Source organism: Lactuca virosa, chromosome 5, assembly GCF_052849685.1.
Source record: "Lactuca virosa cultivar CGN04683 chromosome 5, Lactuca_virosa_CGN04683_v6, whole genome shotgun sequence".
In the NCBI taxonomy this organism is placed as follows: domain Eukaryota; kingdom Viridiplantae; phylum Streptophyta; class Magnoliopsida; order Asterales; family Asteraceae; genus Lactuca; species Lactuca virosa.
The window spans coordinates 139121638-139135724 of record NC_136430.1 but is presented as its reverse complement, the minus strand read 5'-3'; the positions used below and the strand labels follow the sequence as shown (position 1 = coordinate 139135724).

Sequence of the window (14087 nt, the reverse complement as noted above, 5' to 3'; positions counted from 1 at the left end):
CGAAATTATGTCTAAAATTTAGCAAATTCAAAATTCAAATGTTTAAACAAATACTCAAATTTCAAAATTCGAACCAAAAGCATATATACCTGATTGTGTTTCTGCTCTTAAAGAATGTGAATATATTCTTTTGAACGGCTTCAGTTTTCGCTTATACCTTCATATACAACATTTCTGGAAGAAAAAAAACAGGTAAATTTTTTTCGACATAATGTATTTTCTGTTAAAAAAACTAATATTAACAATCAATTGATCATCTCTTACCTTCAATCTTGCTTTCTTTAAACGCCAAAGTTGCGTTTATTGTCTCTGAGTTCAACATCGGGTATTACTCAATGTAAGCTTTTCTTCACTTCACATTTCTAATCGGTTGTGTATTACTATATTCCTTCATCGATATAGATGGATAAACGTTGACACCCGAATCCATTGGTGGTTGTGGAAATGTGTATAAGTAAACGTTGACACCCGAATCCATTTGTGTTTGAGCGTTTATGTTACAGACAAAAGGTGAAGGGGAACGTTTTGGGATTACCGATAAGTGTTAGGTTGGTTTTTTTTATAAATTAAAAATTCTGAATAATCATTAAAATGATTAAAATGATATTTTTTAATTTCGAATGTATTTTTTATTAATTTATGCATAAACACGGTCTTAAATATCAATAAAATATCTTAAACATTTCAAAAAATTACATTATATATATATATATATATATATATATATATATATATATATATATATATATATATATATATATATATAACTAGGGATAGTGGAATTTCCATTGCATGATGAAAATCAAGCATAAAGAATGATAAAAATACGTTCTCACTTTTTCTAAGATAAAAATAAAAGAATGTTTATGATCCAGAAATATATTAATTTTCGAATTATGATTTAGAACTATCTTTTGTTTGTTATTTTATTATTATTCAATTTCTTAATTGAAGTTTATACGGATTACATAAGTTACCAATCATGTTATTTTCAAATTATTAATTTTCTTTTTAACTTTACTTTATTATTTTTATTATATTTCAAACAAGAATATGGATGCCACATACACTAGAGAAAGAAGAAAAAAGAGAAAGTTATACTTGGATAATAAAAAATCCAAGAAAAACTATATCGCGGAATCATCTCAATGTATACCTATTGTACATGCTATTCATTTTAGCCAAGAAGATAAATTTCTTACTTTTTTTTTACATATTTAATATGTTTTATTTATTTATTTTTAATCTGTTGTTCATAATTATTAAAAAAGTAAAAGGACTTTTATAAAATATAATATTATTTAAATTTATATAAAAACATGAGATTGACTGTTGGAAGCGATCCATCTGCTATGGAAGAAATAAGGGGGTTTTCAAACTGGCTTTTGGACATAGGAGAAGGTAATCTTGGTGGTCTGAATGATGGTGAAGCGATTGTTGAAATTCCGGAAGATATTCTTATTAATGATCCATGTGATCCTAGAGGTTCATTAATGAAGCTTGCATATCCTTCGATTCTTGAAAACTTCAACATTGCGGGTTATTTTCAAGAAAGAGGAATACTTGCTCCCAAGAATGAAGTTGTCCAAGAAATAAATGATTGTTTGCTAAAATTGTTTCGAGGAGAGCAAAAGGAATATTTAAGTTCAGATAGCCTCTGCCAATCCGAGTTTGTTAATGATCAGTTTGATGCAAATTTATACTCACAAGATGTTTTAAATGGTCTAAAAGTCTCAGGTTTGCCAAACCATAAGCTCATTTTAAAAATCGGTGTTCCGGTTATGTTATTGAGAAACATAGATCAGAAAAATGGCTTATGCAATGGCACTAGACTACAGGTTAAATCTTTGGACAAACGTGTTATTGAGGCAGTTATCATATCTGGAAGTAATAATGGAAACCAGACTTTTATTCCAAAAATGTCCTTAACTCCTTCCGAAAATAAGATCTCATTCAAATTCCAAAGAAGACAATTTTCATTGGCTGTATGTTTTGTAATGACAATTAATAAGAGCCAAGGACAGTCTTTATCGAATGTTGTTTTATTTCTCAAGGATCCTGTTTTTACACATGGCCAATTGTACGTTTCTTTATCCAGAGTTCAAAGTAGAGAGGGATTAAAATCTTCAATTTTAGATAAGGATGGTAAACTAACAAATAAAACATCAAATGTTGTGTATAAAGAAGTTTTTAGGAATTTATAAAAACTTTGTACAATTTTATTATTGTATCAATTTATGTTTATGTTTTTTTAAATTTATATTTCATTCTACAAAATTATAATTTTCTAACATATCTCAAAATACATATTTTCGATTGGATAATCTACCAACTATGCTTTCCTAATTATTAAATCTACCAACTATGCTTTCCTAATTATTAAAATTTTCATTATATTGCTCAATAATTAAGTTATAATTTTATTATTTTTTATTTAATTTTTCATCCGTGGTGTCCACGGGTTATAACCTAGTTAGTATATAATGTGTTATTTTCAGCCGTGAATAGAGTCAGTCAATTAGAGAGTTAGTCATTCGGTTTTATCGGAGAGAGATTTAGAGAGCATTAACAGTTAGAGAGAAATCGTTTGATCTTATGTACCCTACTATTAATCAATAATAGTGTGCATTGAAGATTCGTGTTTGTGTTCTTGTTTCGTATTTATTGTTTTGTGTTTATCACTTGATTAGGATTCCGCACTAATCTCGTGTTTTAGATTTATACATAGATCAGGGTTTTACAATGGGTATTTCTTCTTTCTTTCTTCAATTTATGGTTATTCATATGTAGTTATATTTGTATGTGTAATCAAGTACTTTTTTGGTCAATTCTATACATTCTTTGGTTCTTTTAGATTCTGGAGTGAACCATTCTTCCGTATCTCTTGCTTTTAGCAAGAATTTTGGAATTTCCTTGGGTATGCTCAAGTCACCCATGTTAGTGGAAATTGCTAAAGATAGAATGTTGAGTGCGGATAAGGTTTTAAGAGGATGTACTATTGATATCTATGGCGAGAAATTCCTATTTGACCTCATTCCGGTTTCTATGGGTGAACTCAACCTCATCATGGTTATGGACTGGTTAGATTGACATAATGCATTGATTTATTGAATACATAACTTAGTTATATTTAAGGCCCTAAGTGGGGGAGAACTAGCCATTCATGGTGAGAAAAGGAGGAAAAATCGGTTATCTATTTCACAGCCAAGGCTCATAAGTATTTACAATGTGAGTGTGATGGTTATTTGGCCTACATAGTGGATAGTGGGTCGGACAAAATACAATTGTCTATTGATGAGGTTCCTACAGTCAAATACTTTTTGGTGTGTTCCCTAACAGCTTGTCGAGTATTCCTCCTTGAGAAAAAAAATCGATTTTCAGATTGATGTGATCCCAGGCGCAATGCCAATTGCTAGAGCACCATATCGTTTGGCATCTCCCAAGATGCAAGAGTTATCCACCCAGTTGCAGGAGTTGCTGAGTCTGAGGTTTATTTGCCCCAACAGTTCTCCGTGGGGAGCTCCAATATTTTTCATCCGAAAGAGTGACATATCCATCCATATATGTATTGATTATCGGGAACCAAACAAAGTCACCATCAATAAAAAAAACTATTAATTACTAAGAATCAAGAATTTATTTGATCAATTGTAGGGAGCATCTTAGTTTTACAAGATCGATCTGCACTCCTGATATCATCACGTGAGGGTTAGGGAGGAAGATATACCCATGACTACTTTTCGTACACGCTATGGGTATTATGAGTTTGTAGTTATGCCTTTCGATCTGAAGAACGGCCATGAAACATTCATGGACTTGATGAACATGGTATGCAGACCCATGTTGGATAGGTCTATGATCGTTTTCATAGATGATATTTTGTTATATTCGAAGAGTCGTGAGGAGTATGAAGGGATTTTGAGAGCATTATTTGAAACCCAACGAAGTGAGGACTTATACGCCAAGTTCAAGAAGTGTGATTTTTGGTTGTGAGAAGTTCATTTCCTTGGTAATCTGACCGAGGTAGAGGCCATTGTGCGTTGGGAGGTTCCGAAAAACTTCCATTGAGGTAATAGTTTCCTCAAGCTAGCTAGCTACTATCGACGATTCATCCAAGATTTCTCTAAGGCTACAGTTCCTCTAACAAAAATTGACTAAGATGAGTGTAGTTTTCAAATGGGGAGATGATCAACAGTGAGCCTTTGAGTCTTTTAGGCAGAGTCTGTGTGAATTTTCGGTGTTAACCTTACCCGATGGAGTGGAGGATATGACAATTTACTACGATGCTTCATTACTTGGGATGGGAGTGGTTCCCATGCAAAGGGGTAAAGTTATTATGAATGCTTCTCGGTAGCTAAAACTGCATCGTACTAGATATCCGACGCATGACTTTGAACTTGGGTTGTTATGTTTTCCTTGAAGATCTGGAGGCACTACCTGTTCGCGGTGAAGTGCGCTATTTATACATACCATAAGAGTCTCAAATATCTTATGCACCATCAGGAATTGAATATATGAGATAGAAAATGTGGTTGGATGAGTTGAATGATTATGACCTAGAGATACTTTACCATCCTAGTAAAGAGAATGTTGTTGCTGATCCACTAAGCCACAAGAAGAAATGTATTCCCATACAGGTTACTTCTTTGAGGATGACACTTGGTACTTCTCTGTTTGAGATGATTATATGAGCTTAGGATGACGCACTAGCAATAAATAAACCAGTTTAAGAAAAGTTTAGAGTGAAGATTCACACCTTGGCCAGGGAGAGCCGTTGATTGCTCACTCGTTTCGATCATATTTGGGTACTTTTTGTTCGGTATGCGAGATAAATTCTTATAGACAAGGCCCATAAGTCGAAGGGTTCCATTCATCCTGGTTCTAGAAATATATATAGAGATTTGAGAAGATATTATTTATGGTCGACCATAAAGAGAGATGTTGCCATATATGTAGAGAGATGTTTTACATGTTGGAAGGTTAAAACTGAGCACTAGAGGCCCCATGGAAAGTTACAGCCTCTCAAAATTCCCGTATGCAAGTAAGAGCATCTCACTATGGATTTCATTACAAAATCACCCAAGACCCTGAATCAATTTGATACTATTTGGGTGATAGTCGACCGCTTAATGAAGAGTGCACACTTCATCAACATTAGAGAGATTTCATCGACATAACAACTTGCAAACATCTAGATCAAGGAATTTGTGTCCTGACATGGAGTTCCAGTATCAATTAGTAATGTTATACACATTTACCATGTTCACATATCATTTCTAGAAGATATTCCACAAGGATTTGGGATACACAGTTGAGATTCAGTGTGACATATCATCCTTAGACAAATGGCCAGAGTGAGAACCATACAGACTTTAGAGGACATGCTTCAAGCTTGTGTTATTGATTTTGGAGGTAGCTGGGATACCTTCCTACCTCTGGCCGAGATCTTATATAACAATAGTTATTGTGCGATTACTGGAGTACCTCCTTATGTGTTGTTATATGGGAGGTGTTGTCAAACCTAGATTTGTTGGGGGGGGGGGGGAGGTAGGTCAACATGCGAAGGGGTGCATAGAGGCCGCATAGAGGACCACCGACTGCGTTCAGTAGATTATAGAGTGACATAAAACCGCTTAGATCTGCCCAAGGAGCTATTCCGACAAGAGAAGGTCATAGCTAGAGTTTCATTTTGGAGATTTTGTGCTTCTAAAAGTATCTCCTTGGAAGGGTGTCATTCACTTTTGGAAGCAACAAAAGTTAGGACCTCGATAAGTTATATGGTTTAGAATTATAGCTCGAGTAGGCTAGGTTGTTTATAGTTTGGAGTTGCCTGCGGAACTCTTGCATATAAACAACACCTTCCATATGTCTTACTTGAAGAAGTGCATCACAGGCGATATAGTCGTGGTACCTCCTGATGACATTTAGGTTGATGAGATGCTAAGTTATGTTGAGCGACCTATATCCATACTTAATCGTAATATGAATAAGCTTCAGAAGAAAGAAATTTCATTAGGAATAGTACGTTGTCAACATCAGAAAGGGTCATAATGGACTTCGGAGTCGAAGGATGAAATGCGCAAGTAGTAGCCTAAATTGTTTGACGAGGGGGTTTTCAGGGATGAAACCCAGATAAGTGGGGGAGAGTTGTAGCATCCAAAATTTAGGTATGGTTTAATGTATTTCACTTTAAGTTTTAATGTCTTGACTTTGTGGTTTTGTCTCCCAACACCGTGATGAGTTCTTTACCACGGCCTGGAGTGGACCTATCACCATGGCGTGGTAATAACCTTTCCACGGCATGGCGCTGCTAGAGGCCCAAAATCCTAAGTCCCGGATCAAGTGTCTATTTAAATAATAATGGGGCTAGGGTTTCCACCAACCCCAACCTCCATCTCCTCCAGAAGCCTCCTCCAAAACCCTAACTTCTTCTTCATCGAAATAAGTTCTTTTGTGCTTTTGAAGGTTGAAGGAGTGTTTATTTAGAGTTTTGAGCACCCAAGCAAGTCAAATCTAGAAATTAGAGCTTCTTCCAAACCTTTGTAAGCATTCAAATTCTCTCATTTATGCTTTTTTCTTTGTAGATCTAGAGAAATGAGAAATTTGATGTGTATTTTAATACTAATTTTATATTTATAAAAAAGACTTTATCATAACTAGGGACTGTTACACAAGTACGCAATCATACCTAGTCATATAGCAACATAGCGATGGTAAGACCAGGATGTCTAACACTTGGGGAATGGGTAAGATTCTAATATATAATATCTACTATTAATTAAGGTTCAAAATAATAAAAAAAATGAGGGTTTTCTGATTTGAAAGTTCAAAAACTTCTAACATCAATTGTAGGACAATTTAATAGGAAACAAGTACTTAAAATAAGTACAATAAATCCGATAACGATTTAACTTAAGATAATTTAAAGTACCTTCGTTTAGACTCGATTCACCTATCTACTATGGTTGATTTCTTTAAAAGTGCAAAGGATCTAACTTTGTTGTTTACCGATTCCTATATTCACTTGCATTTCAAGATCAGAACTATCAAAATTTTGATTTTGTTAGATTATCAATTGTAATGATCATGTGAATGAATATTCCGAAAAATTATTGTTCACTTCATCTTACAAAATTCTTAAATATTTAATTAAAATCAATGATCATGAACATTAATTATTTATATATGAATGATCACAACATATATTCTCACACATAAAAGATACAAACTTTGGTATTTAACACTCGGTGTTGTTCCAACTCTGGCCAAACAGTATTAATGTTCATAAAATCGAATGATTGAAGTACACAAAGATGATTACTTTATCACATGATGAACTATATCAAGCTAAAATAATGATTAAACAACTAGACTAAATCCAAAATTATTGAAATCAACACAGAGTTTTAAGGAGAATCTAATATAAATAAAACTATAGGGTTTTTTAGCAGCATAGCGATGGTAAGATCAGGATGTCGAAAACTTAAGGAACGGGTATGATTCTAATATAAAATGTATACTATTATTTAAACTTCAAAATAATAAAAAAAATGAGGATTTTCAGATTTTAAAGTGCAGAAACTTCTAACATCAATTGTGGGAAAATTTAATAGCAAACATGTATGGTTGATTTCTCTAAAAGTTCAATGGATCTAACTTTGTTGTTTGATTTTATTAGATTATGAGTTGCAGTGATCAAGTGAACTAACATTCCTCAAGATCAGTTTTCAGTTCGTCTTATAAAAGTCTTAAATATTAAATTAAAATTAATGATCATGAATATCAATAATTTATATATGAATTATAACCATATATATTCTCACATATAAAAGTTACCAATTTTTCTATTTAACCGTATGTTTTGGTTGAACTCTAGTCAAACAATATTAATATTCACAAAATCAAATGATTCGATTATAGAAAGATAGAATGATCATTTATCCCTAATAATACTCATCAACAAATTGAAAAGATGATTACATTACCACATGAGTAGCTATATTAAGCCAACATAAAGACTAAACAACTAGACTAAATCAAAAGTTACTGAAATCAACACAGAGTTTTGTGGCTAATCTATAAACGAAAGTTTAAGGTTTTTTGCCTGTGATTAAAAAAAAACAAAAAAAACAAAAAAACCAAAAAAAAAACAACAAAAAATGAAGTAATTTTTTTAGACATGATTAAAACACAACTAACTGAATGATTAGTTGTGTATCGTCCACTGATCTCTTCGAATCTCGCTCCACGAACGATCTCTAGTCTCCAAAGGTTTTCTGAATGCTCTATAGTCGTAAAAGTTTAAAGAAAACTTGTTGCATATTCTAGACGTTGAAAGAATGTCGTATTTATAGACTTTCCAAAAATCTTACCACCCCGTCATGGAAAAGGTATGGTTTCTCCGTAGTGTGAAGATTCCTTCTCGTACCCTCCAAGTAATCTAAGTTGTAGTTTATCTATTAAATTTATCGACCATGACACCTCACCGTGATACCAAAGCAATATTACCATGGCGCGGTCTTCAGCTTTTGTCATTATTTTCTCCTTTATTGATTCTTTACATTAATCCAACTTCCAACATATCAATTCAGCTCCTTTTGTCCCGAATATGTCTTTGTAGCTCAAAAACAATATTAAAAGATAATAAGTATGAAATATCTTTAATTAAGATTGATATATAGCTAAAAATTTAAAGAAATCTTGTAAATGTATGACTATATATGGTGATATCAAAATTTGATGTGTATTTTAATATTAATTTTATATTTATTAAAAGGACTTAATCACAACTAGGTATTGTTACATAAGTTGGCAAGCACACCTATTCATATAGCAACATACCGATGGTTAGACCGGGATGTCAAACACTTGGGGAACAGGTATGATTCTAATATAAAATATTTACTATTAATTAAACTTCAAAATAATAAAAAATGGGGGTTTTATGATTTTAAAGTTCATAAACTTCTAACATCAATTGTAGGACAATTTAAAAGCGAAGAAGTACTTAAACTAACCAGAACATAGAAGATAAAGATTTAAATCAAGATATTTAAAGTTCGTCCATTTAGACTCGATTCACTTCTCTACTATGGTTGACTTGTCTAAAAGTGCAATGGATCTAACTGTGTCATTTACCGATTCCTATGTTGACTTAAATTTATGATCATAGCTACTAATCTTTTGATTTTACTAGATTATCAATTGCAATGATGAAGTGAACTAACATTCCTAAAAAGCAGTGTTCAGTTCGTCGTCTTATGAAGACTTGAATATTAAATTAAAATCACTGATAATGAATATCAATTATTTATATACGAATCATCACCACATATATTCTCACACACGAAAGTTACCAACTTTTCTCTATAACCCTAGGTTTTGGTCTAACTCTAGTAAAGCAATATTAATGTTCATAAAATCGAATGATTCAAGTATATAAAGATAGAATGATCAGGTATCCTTAATAATGAGCAGTCATAAACTGAAAAGATGATTGCTTCAGCTCAAGAGGAATTATATCATGGTAACATAATGAATAAATAATTAGACTAAATCCAAAATTAATGAAATCAAAACAGAGTTTTGAGGCTAATCTAATATAATCGAATGTATAGGGTTTTTATCCCGTTATTAAGGAAAAAAACAACTAAAAACAAAGTAAAATTTGCTAGACATGATTAAAACAAAGCAATCTGACTGATTAATTGGGTATTGTCCCTTGATCTCCTTGAATCTTGCTCCAGTAAGGATCTCTTGTCTGAAAATGTTTTCTGAAAGCTCTCTGATCGTCAATGTTTATAGAAAACTTGTTGCATATTTCAAAGGTCGAAATAATGTCATATTTATAGACTTTCCAAAAATCTTACCACCCCGCCATGCAAAAGGTATGATCGCGCCGCAGTGTGAAGATTCCTTCATGTATCCTCCACGTAATATGAATTGTACTTCACCTATTAAACTTATCGACCATGACACCTCATTGCGGCGCCAAAGGCATATTACCATGTCGCGGTCTTCAGCTTTTGTTAATATTTACTTCTGTAATGATTCTTTTCAGTAATCCAGCTTCCAACACAACAATTCAGCACCTTTTGTCCATTGGATGTTGTCGCAGCTAGAAAACAATATTTAAAAAAATAACTATCAAATATCTTTAATGAAAATTGAAATATAGCTAAAAAAAGAAATCCCATAAAATGTATGACTATATATGGAGATACCAAAATATAATGTGTATTTTAATAATGATCAAAAACGACTTAGTCATAACTAAGAATTGTTACACAATTAGGCGAGAGTATCTATTCATATATAGCAGTATAACGATGGTAAGACCGGTATGTCGATCACTTGAGGAATGGCTACGATTCCAATAATAAATATGTGTTATTAATTAAACTTCAAATTAATAACAAGATTGGAGTTTTATGATATTAAAGTTCAGAAACTTCTAACATCAATTGTAGGAAAAGTTAATAGCAAAGAAGTACTTAAACTAAGCTAAAGATACAAGATAAAGATTTAAATCAAGATATTTATAGCACATCTGTTTAGACTCGATTCACCTCTATATAACAGTTGCCTTCTCTAAAGGTGAAATGGATCTAACTTTGCTTTTTAGCCACAATACTTTTATTTTATTAGATTATCAATTGTGATGATCAAGTGAACTAACATTCCTAAATATTAGTGTTCAGTTCGTCTTATAAAAAACTTGAATATTAAATTAAATCATTGATCATTAATATCGATTATTTATATATGAATGATCATCACATATATTCTCACACATAGAAGTTACCAAGTTTTCTATTTAACCATAGGTTTTGGTCCAACTTTAGTCAAACAATATTAATGTTTATAAAATCAAATGATTCAAGTATACAAAGACAAAATGATCATTTATTCCAAAATAATACTCATCAGTAAACTGAAAAGATGATTACTTTAACCCATGAGGATCTATATCAAGATAACATAATGAATAAAAAAACTAGACTAAATCCAAAATTATTGAAATCAACATAGAGTTATGAGGATAATCTAATATAAACGAAAGTATAGGGTTTTTAGCCCATGATTAATGCAAAAAAACACCTAAAAACGAAGTAAAACTTGCTAGACATGATTAAAACAAAGCAAACCGAATGATTAATTGTGTATCGTCCCTTCATCCCTTCAAATCTTTCTCTAATAAGGATCTCTTGTCTCCAAAGTTTTTCTGAAAGCTCTCTAGTTGTGAAAGTTTAAAGAAAACTTGTTGCATACTCCAGAGGTTGAAATAATGTCATATTCATAGCCTTTCCAAAAATCTTACCACCCCGCCATGGAAAAGGTATGATTGCACCGTAGGTAAGGATTCCTTCGTGTATCCTCCAAGTACTCTGAGTTGTACCTCACCTATTAAACTTATTGACCATGTCACCTCACCGCGGCGACAAAGGCATACTACCACGCCGCAGTCTTCAACTTTTGTCAATATTTTCTTCTTTATTGATTATTTTTTCAGTAATCCAGCTTCCAACACAACAATTCAACTCCTTTTGTCCTTAGAATTTTGTCGCAGCTTGAAAACAATATTTAAAGATAATAAGTATGAAGCATCTTTAATTAAGATTGAACTATAGCTAAAAATACAAAGAAATCTCGTAAAATGTATGACTATATATGGAGATATAAAATTTAATGTGTATTTTAATAATAAATTTATGTTTATATAAATGACTTAGTCACAACTAGGGATTGTTACACAAGTTGGCAAGCATACATATTCGTATAGCAGCATAACGATGGTATGATTGGGATTTCGAACACTTGGGGAACGGGTACGATTCCAATATAAAATATCAACTATTATTTATGTTTGATTATGTGTCTAAGCCTATAACTATAATTGGTATAAACTTGTATTGATAGTAGCATAATCCTTTTGTGTTGCCCTCAAACCTAGCAACCGGACATGATGATTTTATGAGAAAGATGTTGATTTATTATTTGATTAATAAATTGAAATAAATAATTTATTAATATATTATGAGAATAATATATTAATCATAAATAGTAATATATAATTAATAGTTAATGAGAAATTAATTTGAATTAATTTTGGGATTAATAGAATTAATTAATAGTGTAAGGACTAAAGTGCAATTGTTCAATAGTTGAAAAAAAGTCTCCAGAACCTTCCACACATAGGGTGGACGGTTTCTAGAGGCATTTTAGGGTTCTGTAATTATCCAGAGAGGATAATTAGGAAGTTGGATAGTTACCAATTCAAGATAATATTATTATATTGGTTTTGAGCTTATCTAGGGTTTCTTACTTGTACTATATAAAGCCCCCCTAGCCTTCATGTAACATCCCCAAATTTCGAGGCCAAAAATTTTCATTTTTAATTAAGTAATTCATAGAGCAGTTCACCAAAACATTGTCAATATTACATCAACTTATAAAAACCATAATGTCGTGTCTCAAAACCATATCATCAGAAGTAATGAAAATCAGAGTACAATCCCAGAAACTCAATGCGGAAACCATGTGTGTGTGATGTGCTGCTACACCGCCGACTCCTTCCCCTTTGACGAAGAGGTACCTGAAACCAAAACTAAAACTGTAAGCACGAAGCTTAGTGAGTTCCCCCATCATACCCATACCAAAATAATACATGACCCTCGGTATCTTTCAACCGGTAACTGTCAGGCATAACCGGGAGCTGGACTCCCCCTCGGTATCTTTCAACCGGTAACCGAGAACTACCCTCCCCTTCGGTATCTTTCAACCGGTATCTGGGAACTAACCTCCCCTTCGGTATCTTTCAACCGGTAACCAGGGACTATTTCACCCCTCCTACTGCTAACACATAATAAGCACAATAAACATACCAATCATAACCATATCAAGCACAGTAAGCGTAACACATATCAAGTCCCATATAATTATCACAAAGACAATCATCTAACCAGTACTCTTACTTGTGGGCCGGCATTGTGGCCCTAGACCCACCCCTACTAAGAGAAGACTCACCTCAAAGTCGTGTAGTGTCCGAACTGTCCTCGGCGTGAAAACTGACTCTCCTCGACTTCTCAATCCCTACATAACAACCCCATCCAAGTTATCAACTTGTACTGGCAACCCTAACCAAGGTCAACTCAAATCCGGTCAAAGTCAACTTTGGTCAAAGTCAACATCCAGTTGACTTAACTCGCCGAGTTGGTCTACCAACTCGTCGAGTCCATACTTCTCTAACCCAAACCAATCATCGTCTCTACTCGTCGAGTCTAGCAAGAACTCGACGGGTTCTTCTTCAATCATACCATCGCGGCCATCTTCATCCGACTCACGGAGTTCGACCTTGAACTCGTCGAGTTCATCTCCCTCATAAGAATGTGTCCAGTCTATGACTCGCCGAGTTGTATAAACAACTCGTCGAGTCCATCTTCAAAGATTGGAAGATTGACTTGGACTCGCCGAGTCTGCTCAAACACTCGTCGAGGCCCATGATTCCCAGGTCTATAATCTCGTCCATCTTTGTTGAGTCCCTCTCTAGACTCAACCAGAGCCCCAAGACAGCAAGGGTTGGAGAACCACTACCCGACTCGTCGAGTCCCAAGAACAACTCGTCGAGTCCACTAAAGTCCATGTCTATAAACTCGATTTCTGTCAAGCTCATCTCATCCAAAGGGTAGATCTGACCTCCTAGGGTCGATATAGCATGTAAAGCCACGAACTTTACGTCCATGCATGGGTCTTTTAGCCCTAAAGGACTACAAATGATGTCTAAAAGATGGATGGGGCTCTCATGGCCATAAAGTTGGCACATTTATGCCATGAGACCCCTCCAATGACCAAGATCTGAAGTCAATACTCCCTATAAAACTTCACAACCCGAAAATGGCTTAGAAAGCCCTAAATATACCCAAAATCCAATTCTAAAGATGAAAAAACACATAGAAGATCAAGGCATGAGCTTTTTACCTTAAATGAGCTGGAAATGGAACACAATCTCTGGAACTCCAAGCTCCAACTTGAACTCCCAAGCTCCTTTCCCCTTCTCAAGCTTCACAATCCACCAAAATGCACCAAAA

General features: G+C 33.6%; 1 protein-coding gene across 1 annotated transcript; it reads left to right on the top strand.

Moving 5' to 3' along the window:
- Positions 1–1319: 1319 nt before the first annotated feature.
- On the top strand, positions 1320–3090 carry LOC145111801 (uncharacterized). Its single transcript, XM_079048051.1, has 2 exons — positions 1320–2145; positions 2855–3090. Exons 1-2 carry the CDS (start codon positions 1320–1322, stop codon positions 3088–3090), a joined length of 1062 nt encoding a protein of 353 aa, XP_078904177.1.
- The last annotated feature ends 10997 nt before the right edge of the window (positions 3091–14087 follow it).